This window comes from Drosophila nasuta, chromosome 3, assembly GCF_023558535.2.
Source record: "Drosophila nasuta strain 15112-1781.00 chromosome 3, ASM2355853v1, whole genome shotgun sequence".
NCBI classification, from domain to species: domain Eukaryota; kingdom Metazoa; phylum Arthropoda; class Insecta; order Diptera; family Drosophilidae; genus Drosophila; species Drosophila nasuta.
The window spans coordinates 22,446,464-22,463,898 of record NC_083457.1 but is presented as its reverse complement, the minus strand read 5'-3'; the positions used below and the strand labels follow the sequence as shown (position 1 = coordinate 22,463,898).

General features: G+C 45.6%; 7 protein-coding genes across 8 annotated transcripts; 4 read left to right on the top strand and 3 right to left on the bottom strand.

Moving 5' to 3' along the window:
• The first annotated feature begins 1,308 nt into the window (after positions 1-1,308).
• On the top strand, positions 1,309-2,344 carry LOC132793254 (ER membrane protein complex subunit 7 homolog). The gene is made up of 3 exons (XM_060803011.1): positions 1,309-1,883; positions 1,944-2,072; positions 2,127-2,344. Exons 1-3 carry the CDS (start codon positions 1,407-1,409, stop codon positions 2,244-2,246), a joined length of 726 nt encoding a protein of 241 aa, XP_060658994.1. The 5' UTR covers positions 1,309-1,406; the 3' UTR covers positions 2,247-2,344.
• Positions 2,345-2,354: 10 nt separating this feature from the next.
• LOC132793253 (exosome complex exonuclease RRP42) lies at positions 2,355-3,578 on the bottom strand. Its single transcript, XM_060803010.1, has 5 exons — positions 3,435-3,578; positions 3,187-3,383; positions 2,962-3,127; positions 2,610-2,898; positions 2,355-2,552 (listed from the first exon to the last, which is right to left on the bottom strand). Exons 1-5 carry the CDS (start codon positions 3,489-3,491, stop codon positions 2,371-2,373), a joined length of 891 nt encoding a protein of 296 aa, XP_060658993.1. The 5' UTR covers positions 3,492-3,578; the 3' UTR covers positions 2,355-2,370.
• A 46-nt stretch (positions 3,579-3,624) lies between these two features.
• Positions 3,625-4,596, top strand: LOC132793256 (proteasome subunit beta type-6). The gene is made up of 3 exons (XM_060803012.1): positions 3,625-3,779; positions 3,839-4,311; positions 4,374-4,596. Exons 1-3 carry the CDS (start codon positions 3,735-3,737, stop codon positions 4,522-4,524), a joined length of 669 nt encoding a protein of 222 aa, XP_060658995.1. The 5' UTR covers positions 3,625-3,734; the 3' UTR covers positions 4,525-4,596.
• LOC132793251 (monocarboxylate transporter 13) lies at positions 4,571-9,918 on the bottom strand. 2 transcript variants are annotated; one of them, XM_060803007.1, is made up of 4 exons: positions 9,739-9,918; positions 6,209-6,322; positions 5,676-6,149; positions 4,571-5,611 (listed from the first exon to the last, which is right to left on the bottom strand). In XM_060803007.1, the coding sequence occupies exons 2-4, from the start codon at positions 6,284-6,286 to the stop codon at positions 4,751-4,753; spliced, it is 1,413 nt and encodes a 470-aa protein (XP_060658990.1). In that variant the 5' UTR covers positions 6,287-6,322; positions 9,739-9,918; the 3' UTR covers positions 4,571-4,750. The 2 variants fall into 2 exon arrangements, with proteins under 2 accessions (XP_060658990.1, XP_060658991.1); XM_060803008.1 differs by lacking the exon at positions 9,739-9,918 and adding an exon at positions 6,578-6,732.
• LOC132793250 (transcription factor grauzone) lies at positions 6,807-9,179 on the top strand. Its single transcript, XM_060803006.1, has 4 exons — positions 6,807-7,014; positions 7,072-8,075; positions 8,138-8,519; positions 8,582-9,179. The coding sequence occupies exons 1-4, from the start codon at positions 6,898-6,900 to the stop codon at positions 8,852-8,854; spliced, it is 1,776 nt and encodes a 591-aa protein (XP_060658989.1). The 5' UTR covers positions 6,807-6,897; the 3' UTR covers positions 8,855-9,179.
• Positions 9,919-10,352: 434 nt separating the features above from the next.
• Positions 10,353-17,414, bottom strand: LOC132789303 (transmembrane protein 131 homolog). Its single transcript, XM_060797230.1, has 3 exons — positions 16,590-17,414; positions 12,701-16,529; positions 10,353-12,284 (listed from the first exon to the last, which is right to left on the bottom strand). The coding sequence occupies exons 1-3, from the start codon at positions 17,205-17,207 to the stop codon at positions 11,734-11,736; spliced, it is 4,998 nt and encodes a 1,665-aa protein (XP_060653213.1). The 5' UTR covers positions 17,208-17,414; the 3' UTR covers positions 10,353-11,733.
• Positions 10,404-11,164, top strand: LOC132789304 (ubiquitin-fold modifier-conjugating enzyme 1). Its single transcript, XM_060797231.1, has 2 exons — positions 10,404-10,537; positions 10,598-11,164. The coding sequence occupies exons 1-2, from the start codon at positions 10,415-10,417 to the stop codon at positions 10,970-10,972; spliced, it is 498 nt and encodes a 165-aa protein (XP_060653214.1). The 5' UTR covers positions 10,404-10,414; the 3' UTR covers positions 10,973-11,164.
• Positions 17,415-17,435: the final 21 nt, after the last annotated feature.

Here is a 17,435-nt window from a genome sequence, read left to right as displayed (position 1 = left end):
GTGCCAATTGCTAACGGCAAACGTCACGTTCGCTGTCCACTCCCCAGTTCACACTTAAGATAAACACGTTCCGCCCCTCTCACTCTAACACTTCTTACACTCCCTCACACAACGCAACCACAATTGTAGTTTTGTTTTTATTGCTTTCTGCTTTTTGCCTTGCACTTTGTTTCTTTTATTGTTACGCCTTGTTTACATCATCATCTTCAGCGGCAGCAGCAGCTGCAGAGACAACAACAACTATTGCATTGCGCATGCGCGACACTTGACATCACACACACTTCAGGTTTATGTTATTTTTGCTACTCTCTCATCATAGCCATAGTAAAGGCAAAACTTGTGTCATTAATTTTTGTATTTTCCATTATATTAGAATGCAACTGCCATTGAAAATCAGCCAACATGCTAGTTTACCAGTAGCAATATATCGGTGTGTGAGTGTGTGTGAGACAGCTGCCGGTGGCAGAGCTTTGCACTCACAGTCAAGCGTATGAGCGCGACAGAGAGGGAATGACGGAGCGCCAATAAGACACTCATACTAGTGCACAGCATCATTGGCTGGCATAACTGGAAACCGGTTTCCAGTACAATTACTTTACGGTACAACAACATGCGACATAATTATAGAAGCACAACAACAATAGCATCGTTCGCTCGCATATGAATATTTATTGTTATTATTGTCTCATTTCGCGCAAGACTCTCACAGTATATTTGTTATCTGCGACTTTGAAAACATTTTGTGTTTTTTTTCTTGCTTTTTATTTTTATTAACAATCTCTGCAACGCAAGTTTGTCTTCTAAACTTGAAAACAAGTTATCCGTTTAAAGCGCACATTCCGCAAATTTGTTATTTAGGGTGCGGTTTTTCTTGTTGTTTCAAGTGTAATTTCACTTTTAAATTGCACATTTGCATATTGCATGCAATCTTAAGTATGACTAACTAATTGATCACTATATTCTCGTTTATTTTATTTGGTATGTAGAACACGCGAATTCCTTGGGCAGCATTCTTTAGCCAAACTTGTTTTTTTTGGACACAACGCACACTAACCTAGAATTTATTGTGTTGAAAAATTAAACCGCTCGCTCTGCGAATATGCTGTTTTGTTTGTTTGGGTATTTAATACTCCGCTTTACGCCGCGCACAAGACTGCGCGCCTTGAATTCAAATTTGCAACTGACGGTCCAATAAGTTCGTTCCAATTGGGCAGGCGCATGCTGCGGCGATAGAGGTGAATTGCGTTCATGCGTGGTGAATTCAGCAAACGTTACCACCAGTCACCATCGATAATTTCGCAGCTAACGATTAACGATAGCAGAAAACATCTGATGTGTTCATTCATTTTTTTTGTCCAATAAAAGTTTTTCAATTAAGCGCTGCCCGCAGAAAGTTATAGAATAAAATGTGTTATAAACTTTTAATATTGGCCCTACTGGTAGGCCTTAGCACGAGTGACATTGTCATCGGCCAAGATGAGCTCGTCGACGAAATCTCCGGCTACTACACCATCGAGGGCAAAGTGTATGCTCCCGATCTTGGACCCGGAGGTGCGAGCCAAGGACTCGCTGTCCAGTTGCCCCAAGGCAACAAGTGGCAAAATGATTTGTCCGTTAGCATCAACAATGGCGAGTACAAGGGATTTGTGCGCGAGGATGGACAGTTCATAATAAGCGGGGTTCCCTCGGGCAGTTATGTCCTCGACGTCTATCACCCCGATATATTCTATGAGCCAGTGCGCGTGGAGATCAATCCCAAAGGCAAGTTCCGTGCCCGTAAAGTGAATTACATTCAACCAGCACAGGTAGTGCAAGTGCCATATCCACTTCGTATGAAACCCCTTATGCGTTTCAAATATTTCCAAACTCGGGAGCAGTGGAAGGTAAATTGAAAGTAATTGCTGCATTGCATAATCAGTTAATGCTGTTGCTTTCCACCCTAGATCACTGACTTCCTGTTCAGCCCCATGGTGCTGATGATGGCTTTGCCTTTGCTGTTGATGCTCGTGCTGCCCAAGATGATCAATGACCCCGAAACGAAGAAAGAAATCGAGAACATGCAGTTTTCTAAGGTAAGCGAGCATTACTCCCAAGTAAACCATGTAATTTTCACTTATTAATCATAGATGACCAACGACATGCCTGAAATCAGCGAGATGATCACCTCATTGCTGTCGGGGAAACAACCCGAGCCCAAGGAAAAGAAGCCAGTTGCAGCCAGCAAACAAACCAAGAAACGCAATTAAGCATAGTAAAGTAATTGAAGCAGCCATTAGCTGTTAGAGAATTCATGTTCCATTCATAGTCAAAAAATGTCAAGAAGAAATATATTAATTAAACACAATTTTCATACTATAAAGTAAGACTGATTTATTTAAGAAATCCAACGGTTTTGGGTCGCTTGGGTCCCACGCGAGTTTCCTCTGACTTCAGCATCTTGAGCAGCAGTTTATTCAGTTGCTCGCCCATGGAGAGACCCAATTGGATGCAGTTTAGCATGGTATCGCGATGCATTGAGCCACCGCCCGTCATATGAGTGCCAGAGAGGTATGCTGCAGGTTAAGCAATAACTATAAATATGATTTAAACTAAAATGCTTAATCATTTACGTGTGTCTTGACGCATAGAGACGGAAACCACCATGCTGACAGTGCTACAGACTTCCTCCTCGGCCGTTGGATCCACCAGACAGTAGTCACCAATTTTGCACACGGTGACAAGCAGGGGCAATGCATCAATACCAATCCGTGTGCAGTCATATGGATTGTCCGAGATGATTAGATCCGTAATGCCGGCATCCAAAAGCGTTGCCGTCACACGGGGCAGTTTCGTGTTGTAAAGCGCAGCCTTAGCAGCCAAGGAAACGGCGTCATGCAGATTGCCACCACATTCAAGTATCTAAACCAAGAACTTGACATTAGCCTGATGTACATAGAAAGCTTGAAATTCGGTAAATCTTGCCAGTATATCAATGTAAAGTTTCCAGCATTGTTGCCCTGGTATCAGGCACAAAGTGCGATAGTCAAAAGCCAAGGGTGATTCGTAGGCATTCTGCAGTGACAGTATGAGTTCCTGCGCAAGATTTGAGCCGCCGCGTCCTTCAAACTCAGGTGTGGCATTTGCAGAGCTGAAAAAGTAAAGCAACTTAATAAAATTACAAAGAGAACTTTGGTTTAGCATCATTACCAGTCTACAAAGAACTCTAGTTTGCCAAACTCTGGCGTCAGTGGATTAGGCACATCAATCTCTGTCTTGACACCCACTAAGATGTCTGTGTTTGCAAGCCGGAGTCGTGCCGAACCGCTGGCATTGCTGACCAGACCAGTCTCCAGTTCCATGGGCCGATAATCGCGTCGAGAGCGTCCATCACAGCGGAAATCCTCCTGTAATTCCACTATTAATTACGCAATTCCAGATGTGGTTCAATTAATTACCTCTACGCCGTGCAAGATAAATGTTTTCTCTGCTTCACTAAGTGCGACATAAGCCATTTTACTTCAATAAACAAGATGTGAATATTTCAAACTGCATCAAAACAAACTCAACATGTGCAATAGCGATAACGATAACTATATCGATAAGCTTACGAAATACACAACTGCCCGGCGTATTAAGCAACACTACAGCTTTTTAGTTGTCTTGCAACACTTGCCAAAAACAAGCCAGTCATTTCACTCTGCATTTTGTGTGTTGCACGAATTACAAATTTCAAAAGCTATTATAAAGAAGTCATCATGGGTCCCGACTACGATTTTACCGATACTCCCGTCAGCACAGGAGTAAGTTCTAGCAGTTCAGTTAACCAGGAACATATTATTAACGCTTGTTCTGCACGCAGACAACTATTATGGCCGTAGAGTTCGATGGCGGCGTTGTGATCGGCGCCGATTCTCGTACCAGCTCTGGAGCTTATGTTGCCAATCGTGTGACCGACAAATTGACCCAAATCTCTGACAAGATCTACTGCTGTCGTAGTGGCTCTGCAGCCGACACACAGGCTATAGCTGACATTGTTGCCTACTCGCTGAATTATCATCGCAATCAGACAAACAAGGAACCACTAGTCTGGGAGGCAGCATCAGAGTTCCGTAACTATTGCTACAATTATCGCGACTCACTGTTGGCTGGTATTATTGTGGCCGGCTGGGATGAGGAGCGTGGCGGTCAGGTCTACAGTGTTCCCCTGGGTGGTATGTTGACCCATGAGGCTTGCACAATTGGCGGCTCTGGATCTAGTTTTATCTATGGCTTTGTGCGTGAACACTATCGTGAGGGTATGCCCAAGGAGGAGTGTGTGGATTTCGTCAAAAAAGGGTTTGTAAAATACACATTTTTTTATTATCCCATTCTAACAATTGTTTCTTCATCTTCATAGCTGTGCAACATGCCATCTTCCATGATGGTAGCTCTGGCGGCGTCGTGCGCATTGGCATCATCACCAAGGATGGCATCGAACGTCGTCTGTTCTACAACACAGAGTCTGGGCTGCCGACGATTGTGGGCTCCCAAAGCTTTGTCAACTAAACTATGTAAAAGGGAAATGAATTCGAAATTCACAATATAATAATAATTTGGTTTTGTAATAATATCGTATAACTTATGTTTTATTATTGATGAGTATTGATGGAATACAAAAGTCGAAAAGTCTATAATATATATATGATAATAAATACGTCGAGAGGATGAGTGGATTACAAACTAGAGTAAATTATATCACATCCTTGCAATTGAGTCCATATCCCATTTCAAATTATGCACGCGAGTTGGACGAAGCCTGCTCGGGTGACATGTAAGTAGTCTCCATAGACTTGGAAGTATTGTGCTGCTGTTGCTTTCTAAAGCGATAGTAAATCTCTGGAGTCCATAACAAGACCACAAGCAGTAGTAACACTGCTTGAGCGTACAAACAGATGACATATGAGTCTGCATAATCACGAATCCAGCCAAGGAGCTGACCAACTGTTATTACAATGATGCCTTTGCTTATCATGCTCAGACCCAAACCTCCAGCTAGCTTATCAGCACGGCAATGAGCTGAGATTGTCAGATTGTTGTTTATCACCGTCGCTGATTTTGTCATTCCAATTAAAACGGACATGGAAATAATGACTCCCAAATTGGTGGACCCGGCCAGCAAAAGGCGACCGAAAAGCAGACCCGCTGTGCCAAGGAGGAAGACCACACGATACGGTATACGCAACCGATCTGTGATGCAGGGCAAGAGCAGGCGACAAATGATATCAGCGCCAGCGACTACCGACATGCAGGTGGCCACCAGTTGGCTGTCGAGCTGGGCTGTGTGTTGCAGGAAACTGGGGAAGACCATGGTAAAGTTGATGGTGGCCGTGTAGACCAAAGCCATGCCCACAATGATGCTCCAGAAGACGAGATCCTTGAGCAGTTCCAAGTCCATGGCCTGCGCTAAACGGTGAGCCATCTTGCCGCACAGCGTTTCGGCAGTCTTGGTTGGAGTAGGAGTGCTTTGCAGAGGTTGAATGGTGATGCTAGACTGCGACTTGTCCTGTTTGTCCACCAGCAGCTGCATGTGCTTGCGATTGTTGTGCTTGGCAGGAGCGGGAGTCAATGGCTTTAGGAACAGAGCTCCAAAGACCTAAAGAAGGTTTATTAAACTTTAGTTAAGTAGTTCATTAAGACGGTAAACTAAGGAGACATACCCCTGTGAGCGAGAGCGATGCCATGGCAAGCACTGCGCCACGAAATCCATGATTAACCATAAAGTAACGGACTACATGCGGAATGAAAACTTGGCCAACTCCTGCGCCAGCCAAAGATACGCCTACAGCACGTCCACGTTTGGTGGTAAAATACGAATTGATGGCCATAAAAGTGGATGGCGAAATCAAGCCCAGGCCAAAGCCCACAAAGCCACTATAGCCCACAATAAAGTGCCATGTCTGTGTGGCGAATGAGCAGAGCACCAAGCCAAAGGAGACCAGCAAACAGCCGCAAGCTGCCACATTGCGTGGCTTGAAGCTCTTGATCGCTGGACCAATGAAGAGACCCGAGAAATTCAGAGCCAAGCTGTTGAGATTGGTGATGAGCGCGGCGGTAAAAGTATCCTCCTGCATGCGACGCAATTCACCCACAAAGAGTTGGCCGAACACCGATAAAATTGACTGATTTGTCATCTGCAATGAAATGTACACTATTATTAAGCAATTCCTTGAAAACTGCGCCTTAAATTTACATTAATGACGGCGACTGCGGCGACAATGATCCAGCCATAGCCACCATCGGGCACGATGCGTGTTGTCTGAACATCCATGGTGTATTATCTGATTTCAAGCTTGAGCAAGAGCAGCTGAAAGATAACAACAAATAAAAGATTAACTAAGCTACTATATAAGAAATTGGCTAATTATATTTAATATGCTTATCAGTCTTATCGCATTTGTTTGATCACATGGCTGCCAATTCGGTACTCAAAGAGGTAAACAAACTCAAAGTTGAAAAACAAAATAATACGTTACACAGTAATATAAAATAGCAACAAAGCGCTGCAGACAGACAAACAAAAAGCGAATGCAAATAAACAAAGCGCAAATTGAGCACTTACAGTGATGTGAAATGTCGCAATGCGCTGGCGAAATGCTAATGCAAGTTTTATTCATTTTGTTAGCATTTCACTCGCATTTATTTGCGTTGATTAAGCGCCACACACAAATCTAATAAAAATTCACGCAAATTGTTTAATTTAGTTCAAAGTCGTTAATGCTGCCAACTCGCGCAAAAAAAGCAAATATCAAAGTATTTAAATTATAGCAAGTTGGCAGCGCTGCGGCATAACAGCTGTTCGCTTGTGATGATGCCCGCTATCGGAGATTCTGGACAATTATTGAACACATTGTTGGTGGAAATATTTTGATTTTGAACAAAATGTGTTATCTGTGCACACAGTGCACGGATGATGCCATTGGCAATATTCAGTTTGGTTCCACCGAAGCTCAAATTCTGCAAATGAATGAAATCATCGAAAAGCACTTTTGGCTACAGGTAAAAAAGCATTCAATATATTTATTCGACATGGTTTCAACGCTGAGACTTTTTCAGACTAAAGACGCCAGCGGACACGTGTGTGGCGCTTGCTGGGATCAATTGTTTGCCTTTCATAACTTCTATGAAAGCGTTGAGCAGGCACACAAGCAACTAGCCGCAAATGTCGCCAAAGAAAGTGAAAACACAACAAACACAGCTGCTCTTTTGCTGCCACGCGATGTTATTAAGCAAGAGACTGTTCCTCCAGAGAGTGTGGCGGCAGCTGTGAAGCGGCGACGTGGGCGTCCACGGAAGCAATTGCCGCCAGAAGAAGCAACATGTATTGACAGCAGCGAATTTAAAGCCGTTTTGGAGCAAATCAATCTCAATGAAATCAAAATTGAGTTTCCCGAGGCGGATTTAAGCATAGCCGATGTGCTAGAGGAGCAAGATCAAGATGATGATGAGGAGGAGCACACCATGTCAGACTATCTGCAGCAGAGTGTGGGCGGCGAGAGCGAAACTCTGGAGGTGGCCGTCAAGCCCAAACCGAAAACGAAAACAGTACGGAAGACAAAGACGAAGAAACGACGCTGTGCCAAGAAACTGAAGGTGATTAAACAACCGAAAAAGCTGCCTAGCGACAGTGTGCACAACATGGCCAAATCGAAAGAATTCAATGACTATATACGCGATCACTACAAAGTCATCTGTCCAATCTGCAATGGTGCCATGGAGGACTTCACTGAGCTCTTAGTTCACACACGCAAGGAACACAATCAGCGTGGCTATGCGTTGTGCTGCAATCGCAAGTTCTGGAAGCGCGGCGTGCTTGTGGATCATCTGCGTCGGCATCAGGACCCCGAACTTTTCAAGTGTCACATTTGCCAGCGTGTGATGGGCCATCGACGCAGCCTGGAGCTGCACATGCGCATGCATGAGATCAAACAGCGTGGACGTCTCTATCAGTGCGAGCAATGCTCAAAGAAATTCTACAGCGCAGTGGTCTGCGAACGCCACAAGCTGACACACATTCCCAAGGAGCAGTGGCTGGTTAACTGCACCAGCTGCAGCAAGACGTAAGTCTGAAGATGTTAAGCTAAATTAAAATGTATTCATATATAATTTATTTTTTTGATAGCTTCCCCAATGAATATCTGATGCAGCAGCATGTGAAGCTGGTGCATTTGCGCAAGTTTGACAAGATTTGCGATGTGTGCGGCAAGTCGGTACGAGGTCGTGAGGCTCTCGTGCGTCACATGGAGGAGCACACGGGTGTGCCGCAAAAGGTCATCAAGTGTGATCTCTGCGAATCAACGCTGACCACCAAATACGGGCTAGCACGGCATATAAAAATGATGCACACAGCGGAGAATCTGCAGCCCATACAATGCGAGTACTGCCTAAAAGTTTCACCCAGTTTGCAGGCGCATCAGCATCACATCAAGTACACACACAACACGGCACGTTCGCATCAATGCCCCATGTGCGAGAAAGCCTTTAAGCGGCCCAATGAGTTGCGTGTAAGTATAGAAGAGTTTGATGAGTGACTCAGAGTTGTATAAACAATTTTTTGTTGTTTTAGGAGCATATGACGACGCATACAGGCGAAGTTCTGTATACCTGTCCGCACTGCCCAAAGACCTTCAATTCGAATGCCAACATGCATGCGCACCGCAAGAAGATGCACTTCAAAGAGTGGCAGGAGTATCATCATCAGCATCAGGCGCGACATCGTAACTCCGATACCATTATCTCGGTCAGCGTGCGCAAGACAACCGAGCGCACCAAGGAGGCAGCCGCTGAGGCGTCGGTTGTCGTTGTTGGCGACATTGTCGCTCTGTCGTCGGAGTGTTGATCCAAGTGCCCTTTTTTGTAATCAATCGAACAACATTGAAAATGTGCCCACTTTTCGGGGGCGTAATCAGAGAGTGTATAAAGTTTAAAAAACAATTTGTAGCTGCGATTTTTAATTGAAAAGCGAAGCGTTTAATGGAAAACGATTTCAAAACCGGTTACAGCTGGTTCCTTCAGACAGCCAGCTCATTTCGAACTGGTATAAGACAACAGAGCTCTCTGGGTACGCGTTATCAACAACACATTAAGGTCGAAGCTGCGTGGTTACGTTATGTCGTTGAATACATATAGAGCATGGTTCAGTATTCCGGAGCAAATAAATTAAGTATGCTTATTATTATTATTTTTGACGAACGATCGAGATCGGTCGATTCGATTCCAATCTGAGCCGAGCCGAGCCTAGACAAGGCATAATCATGCTCAAGTGTTGGATGAACCGGTTTAAGTCAGTTGCAAAGTGGATTCTGTGAAGCTTATCAGCGGATTCGTATTATCAGTTCAAAGGTGTATTTTCTTGTTGTTGTGCCTCTGATTGCCGCCTGCCAGCATCTTCCAAATTATGCCAATGGTTCACTTGGCACGATGACATACAACAAATTTTTGTTTTCAATTTGCACAAAAAAAAATCACAATTCCGGTAAATTCGTGTTTACCAATGGAATATTTTCGTGTGATTTTTAGTTGACGTTATTCTTTGTTTTTTATTTTTGGGGGTTCAGGACCTTTTGCCGGCCCGTGCATCACATTTAATTAATTGTGAAATTCAAATTTCTAATCGCATTGTAAAACGTGACAAACGAACATGTGCAGAGCGTAATTAATACCCAACTGAAGTACCACCTGAATGGATTTACTTAAAAAAAAAAAAAATAAATGAACACTTACCTGTCTACAGATGCGTAATACAACTTTTCTTTTATATATAGTATTAGTTTTACTGCAGACCAATTTAATTTCTGACTGTCACTGTTGTTTACAATTGTTTTATGTCTGCGCAACTTCTTGATTGGGGTTTTATTTAGTTAGTTAGGGTCTGAAAGAACCTTATCGCACAACGAGTAAATATTGTTTGGCTGGCTCGGCGCTGTGTTGTGGTATTTATTGACTTCGACTTAACAGAAAACCCACACAGCTTGAAAATAAAGATTGACATTCAAAAAATTTGCATGTTTCACTTTTGGCGCCAAATGGCAACCTGTGGTGAGTTAGTTGAAGAAACTATTCACCTAGTCTCATAGCAAGCAGCTTTTGAAGGTGCAAGCCGTTCGCTGTTAGAGAAAGTTAACAGTGTTACATTTCAAATTTTTAAAATTGAGCATTAATTGTATTTATTTTTTAAATCATAATTAAATATTTAAGTATGTTCTAAATGTTAAAGTTAAAATTAAGTTCTTCCCAGAAATGTTGCAGAGAAAAGCAAAAACTTTTGCACTCCCTGTTGGTAACATTGCAGGAAACTGTTAAGTTGCATTGTTTTTTAATACGACGTGTCACACATACTGGTGCACACACAACCACACAGCTGTGTTTATAGTTTTATAATTGTTGTTACTTAAAAACAATGGTCGACGATAGCACCAGAAAAACACTGAGCAGCATACCACTGCTACAAATCCGTGCCGGGCCACGTGAGAAAGATGTTTGGGTGCAGCGCCTCAAAGAGGAATACCAAGCGCTCATTAAGGCAAGCATATTTTTCAGCTACAATAACAACAATATCTGAATAATTAATTTGCATTTGCAGTATGTGGAGAACAACAAGCAGTCAGGCAGCGATTGGTTCCGTCTCGAGTCCAACAAGGAGGGCACCAAATGGTTCGGCAAGTGCTGGTATATGCACAATCTCCTCAAATATGAATTCGATGTCGAATTCGATATTCCCGTTACGTATCCGACCACGGCACCGGAAATAGCGCTGCCCGAACTCGACGGCAAGACGGCCAAAATGTATCGCGGTGGCAAAATCTGCCTAACGGATCACTTTAAGCCGCTGTGGGCTCGTAATGTGCCCAAATTTGGCATTGCTCATGCCATGGCCTTAGGTTTGGCTCCTTGGTTGGCTGTCGAAGTGCCTGATTTAATCGAGAAGGGCATCATCACGTACAAGGAAAAGTCGTGAGGCAGCATCAACAGCTTTGTGAACAAAATTCCCTATTAGACAATTTATAGCAACTATTTGAGTTCCGGTTTCTTACAAATTAATGCATTTTTATACATATATTTTAATTTTTGTACGACGCTGTCTCAAATCCCTTGTATAAAAGTTTTTCCTTCATTTGTAAATGATTAAAGTGTACTTGTTATTATTTTATTACTAAGAATATTCAAGGGAAACATAGCTAGCTTTATTAAACGGGAAACTGAAAAATCAAGTATATTTATGGTATTTGTCTTTGGTATCCCAAATCGTCTCAATGGGAATAATGCAATGTATGGTTACGGAATACATTGCTCTTAGAAATTGGAACAAGAAGAGAGAGACCTACAAAATTTAGACCTTTACGATCCTTAGATCTTTGAAATTGGAATAGCTGGATATTCCACAATGGACTTCAACTTGGACTTGTTTTAAGATAGATCAGTTCACTTAAGGAATCATCGCTAGTAATCTAGTATGATCGAATAATTACGAATTTGGTTGGATATTTGTATATACGCATATGTATAATGAAAGTCATTAATCTTTGCGGTTTATTTAGTCAAAAGTCAAATTGGAAAAGATCATGTTTCACTGTGATTCTTCTTTGATTTGTTTTGTTTTCTCTTTTCTTTTCTTTTTCTTGTTTAGTTTTTGTTTTTTGCATTTAGTCCTAAGTGTCTAAAGAGTAAGAATTTCATTTGGTTGCTTAAATTTGATCAGTGAGCTTCGATAGAGCCAGTTCAGTTCATGTGATTGTTGCGCTGGCGCCAATTGTCCGACCAGATTGAGCTTGGCGAGGTAAATGGATCATATTGGGTGGGCATCTGTTGACGCTCCTCTTGTTGTTGTTGTTGTAGTATTTGTTGTGCGTTATCGATATGATTGTTGTTGCTTTGATTGCTATGATTGGCAATGAAGGCTGCTGCGGCTGCTGACGATTGCATATCGGCTACTCCGGCGACACTAGGAAATTGGCAATTGTTGTTGTTGTAGTTCTGTTCAAGACCAGGAGGCGGACGTATGTAACCCATGCCCAGACTGGGATGAATCGTGTGCATTGGAGATGTACGCAAAGAACCCGGATTAGGCCATCCGCCAAAGTCAAGTGAAGACCAAGAGTTTCCAGTTGCAGCTGCGCCATTTGTGGCATTCAGTGGCCAATTGCTGTCGTCTAAGTTAGGCGTCATGCGCTGTTTCTTGAGCAGCAGCATCATCTGATGCTGCTCATTCAGTTGCTGCTGCTGAAGCTCACGCTCACGCTGCGGTTGGTCGTACCAATTGCTGCCATAACCTGCAATGGAGAAATAAGTATAAAATATTTGACGCAATTTAAAAACGTTTAAAAAATCAAAAAAATATAAAGGATCTAATAACTGTAATAAAATAATACTTATATGTCATATAACTAGAAAACTATTTGTGACTAATTAATAATCTTAAAGAACGCATAGATAGATTGAGTTTAAGAATTTGAAAGCCAATAACTAAACCTCTGCTTAGCATGTGGGTTCGAAGCTAGCCTAAAGTTAAAGCAATTTGTATACTGAATTTGAAATATTAATTCGAAATAGTTTAAAACTTCAATAAAATAATCAAATTTTGATCCAATAATAAAGACTTTAAAAATAAAAATAAATGAATTATTGATTACAAATAAAATAAAAAGCACAGTTCAAGGTCAAGATCTGTCAAGACTTGAATACTTACCATTTATAGTGGGCAAATCCATGCCTAGATGGTTCATGGGAGGCGGCTGCGGGTTCTTAAAGAACCCGTTCATCAGGACATTGCTCGAAACAGTTGCTTCTGGCGTCATCTGTGTGTCCCAACCCATTGACATCGGTTGCGTCTGTACGCTCTTGCGACTTCCAATAGGTCCTAGATCGTTTTCAGCGGGCGCCCAGTTCGTATTGCACTCCAGGACTGGCAACGGTTTTGATGGCAACACTTCGCCAAGGTAGACGCCACTGCTTGTCTGAAAGGGATTCGTGATCATCGTGTCAATATCCGAGGTTGTCAATGGCGACACATTGCCCTCGGTGACACTTGGAGTGCCATTGAAATTGAGCTGCTTGCTGCGTGGTTTGCGCTGCTCCGTCGTCTTCTTACTTGCTCCTCCTATACCATTTAGTTGCGTTAGCTTCTGTTCCTTGCGTCGCTCGCGGCCTGGCGTCTTGCCCAGCTTCTTGGCGCTACCGTTTTGCTCCTTGAGCACGCGTTCTTTGGGCGTTTCCATTGAGCTTTTTGGTGGTTTTGGCGATACGTTCTCCTGCTGCTGTTGCTGTGGGGGTGTTGTTGCTGCTACAGTTGGACTGGATTTGGCATTGGGACTAACTTTGGTCTTCTCCTGCGGCTCGACAGGTGACAATTCCAGCTTGGGCTTGGGCAAGGCAGAAGGCGGAGTGACGCTTTTCGCTTTCTTTGGGGCACGTGTTGCTGCCACAACTGTTGGCGTCGTTTGAGCAATTGGCGAACTCTTTTTGCTGGGCTTGGGTGAACTGCTCGACTGCTTGACTGGCGGACTGACTGCAGCAGCTGCAGCCTTGCTCTCACTGCTGCCCAGATCCATGCTCCAAGCTGTCCAGGACTTGGGCTTGCGAGAGCTAATAATTTTATCCGTGGCCGTCGCTCGCTTGCGCTCCTTCAGCTGCCCGTTGCGTAGTTTCTGCTGCTGCTCAGCCTTGAGTGCTGCGGCGCTACTCGCTGCCGCTGCTGCTGCGCTGGCTGCATCCTCCTGCAGCTGCATCTTGACTATGTTCCTCAGGTTGAACGTGGGCTGCAATGGACTCTTGTAGCGTGCCGCATCGTAAGCATTCTGCTGTGCCACAATTGCCCTTGCATCGAGTATGGCTGTGAGCAGCACGAGACAGAAACTGGCCAAAAGCACCACAAGCGCTGCATTGCGCAAGAGACGCTCCCATTGGGGACGTGGCAAGGTGGCCGCACAACGCTCCACACTCTCGGCAGGCAACTGGGCCAACAGCTGGTATTGAATGTCATAGTCGAGATTCGTAAGCAGCGTCAGCGTACGTTGCACACGATACGCAGTAAAGTCCGGACTGTAGCTGATCTCCACTTTACGTGTTTCGTTCTCGCGCAGCTCAAAGCCGTTGCAATCGATGACCTTAAAGCCATGATCCTCGCAGTGTCGCTTGCCAATCAGAAATCCCTCAATGCGTATGGGCAACACACCAGCGTTGCGTGCTGTAAAGCTGCGAGTAGCGCTCACCTGATGACTAGTGGTGTCCTCCTCCTCCGTTGACTGCTTCGAACTGCCATCGCAGCGCTCAAAGGCCTGACTGCTCAGCTCAAAGAGCAGCGGCGTGCTGGAACCGGGCCGTCGATTGCCAAATCGAAACTGCGATTGCACCGCACGCGCCGTCAACCAAACAGCCTCGTAGAGCGTCAGATTGCTGCGCACGTGGAGCAGGGTGCAATACTTGTCCGCCAGCTGAGCGCTGAACTGCACGGGTATCGTTAAGGTGGCGCCTGCGGGCAGCAGCACGGGGCCGGCAAAGGACGCATCGGGCAACGAAAAGACCGGCTGATCTGTTAGATAGCAACTGCTGCTGCTCACATCGATCACCTCGTGCGGCAGCGACAGTTGAGTGCGTCGCGCGTATTGTGGATCGGACAGAAAGTAATCGAGCAGCAGTGGTTGGGTTGTCGGATTGCTGATGGTGATCCATTGGCGCTGCACTTGACCCACCTCGACGGCTGGTATTGGCGGCAACGGTTGATGCTGCACCAGCTTGGGCCACTCGATGCCAATGCTAAAATCCAGCTCCAGGGGCGGCAACTCTTTGCTGTGCAGCACTAGCGACATCGAGTGCAGTTGTCGCTTCAGCTGCCGATAGAGTTCGGTGCGTTGTCGCACCTCGGCGCCATCATAGAGCAGATTGTTATTATTCGTGTCCTGCGCAGCGTCGCTTTTGGGAAAGATCGCGTGCTCATTGCTGGATGGCCTAATGTAGCAGGCATTGCGACACAATGCCGACGGTTCGAAGTAGATGCGACCCACTTTCGTCAGCGTTTGGGCTCCAATCGTCGTGCCCTTGGCATTGAAGTCCTTGAAGCGCAGCCCTTGCCGCTTAAATGTGATGGCCGTGACGTGCACGGGATCGGTGAAAGTGGAGCGTATGCTCAACACTGCAGAGCACATTTTTCCGGGAAAACATGACTTGAACTGCAGCTGCTCCTGCTCAATATCCAGCTGCCCCACCGACGCCTTAAACTTGACCGCAATGCGTATCATTTCGTAGGGCGTCGTCAGCTTAAAGGTGCCCACACTCTCCTCGGCCACATACGTTTGTATGTAGAGCACAAAGACGGCGCTTTCGCCAGCGCCAAGTTGACTGCAGAATTGAAAGCTGCTTGTGTGGTTGTTCGCCTCCAGGTCCGCACTCTGCTCCGTGGTGACAACTTGATCCGCGGGAATGCAGCCCAGAAACGTGGCCGTGAAGTAGACTTTGGCGGGCGGTTTAAAATGCCAATTTGCCACCTTTATGGGTATGGGATTGTCGTTGCGCAACACAATGTAACCCTGGCGCGACTGCTCCGCAAAGGGCACTGTGCCCAGATCGAGTCCCAGGTCATAGGTGCTCTCCGTGCGCGGTAGCTGCAGTTGAAACGCTTGCGTTGACACATGCAAAAGTCCCGTGCACGCAACGATAGGCAGCTCGAAGATCGTGACATTGCTCTCGATGCGCAGGACTGAATTAAATTTGGCATGCGCATTGAGCAGTTGCAGCTGCAGCAGTTCCACCGATTCACCCGGCTGTAGCAGCAGCTCCTGGTCGAGCGTCGACATCTCCAGCAGCGCTGCATCGATGGGCGCGCTTAAGCTGAGATTGTAGATCTTCAGGGGAAAGGCAAAATTGTTGCGCACGACGAGCGTGCGTTGGCTTTGCAGCGGCATCTCGTCGCTGTCCACGCTGGTGATGAACAGCGTCACATTGCGATCGTAGTGCAGGCTGCCTTTGAAGATGTCCGCACGCACCATGACCGTAAACTGTTGTTGCTGTTGCTCCTCGCTGCTGATGACCAGCAAATCATTGATGCTGGCGCTCTGCTCAAACAGCTTGGGATCGAGAACAATGCTCGAGTTGTGCGCATCATAGCTGAGACCGGGTATCTCCCGCAAATAATTTCCAATTAGCTTACGCTGCGCCGCATCCACATGCTGATTCTGCATGTCCAGCTTGAAGTGCAATGCATCCGCATGCTGATCGGTGGCAACACGACCAAAGTCCGCTACAGGATTGCTGGCATAGGCGCCGTGTTTGGGCAGGATTTCGAATTCAACGGGTATGACGAGCACATTCTCATTGAGCTGCTCCAGTGGCGTTGAGTCATCCAGCGCTTGCTCGGCTATCTTGATGCGTATGTAGGCGCTGTGATTGCCCGCCGTTCTTCCATGGAACGAGATGCGTATGACGGGCTTCAATGAATGCGGCGGTATCTCCCACAATTTCTGCGGAGCCTCCGACATACCACTGGGCAGCTCCAATTGAAATTCGCCACCGCTGCTGTAAACCTAATGTCAAGGGGAAGGGAATTTAAATAGCTGCTGATAACCCGTTGAGTGGCCACTCACCTCGAGTATCTGCAGCGGTCGCTCGTGCGGATTGTACATGTGTATTTCGGGTGTGAGCGTTGCATTCATGGGCGCCTTGATGCCCACAAGTGGCTTGAGGCGATATGGACACTCGCTGCCCTCGCCGCGCACCGCATACTCGGCACGTCCAAATGACGTTTGGATGAGTAGACCCGTTGATATGGCACCAAGTTGACGGGGCAAGAACACCACACTAAACGTGGTGTTGCCCTGGGGCGGCACATCGCGTGTGCCAAAGAAACTGCTGTAAAACACTGGACTTGGTCCAGCCACAGAGTTCAGATGCACGGTGCGATTGCTGTGCTGATTGAAGAGCGTCACAATCTGTGTTACCGTTTGACCCACCGACCACTTGCCAAAGTCTATGGCGGGCGGCACAAAGTTGAGGTGTCGCAACAGTTCGACCTGTTCGCGTGTGTGCGGCTCGTGGGGTGGCAATGTTTGCGTCTCCTCCAGACCGATGAATGGCTCCTGCAGTTCGGACAGCACCTTTTCCCTGCTGCCCGCCATTTGCTGATCGCTGCTGCTACCCCACGCACTGTTCATAATCAGCAGCAGCAATGGCAGCAACATTGTTGCCTGCCAATTTGTGTACATCTTCTTCTACGCGGTTGGGATTGCAATTTTTTGTTGTGTTGTGCGCACAATGTGTGGGCGAGATGATGCGCTTTGCTTGCTTAATCACGGCACTTAAGACTCCTGTTCACATTAAGTACTATATTTAATTATATTACTCAATATCGCTTATGCTATCGCTGATTCGATTCTGAGAGCATTAACTTTATCAGCTGTTCAGTGCGTGAGCAGCTGACTCCGATGAATTCT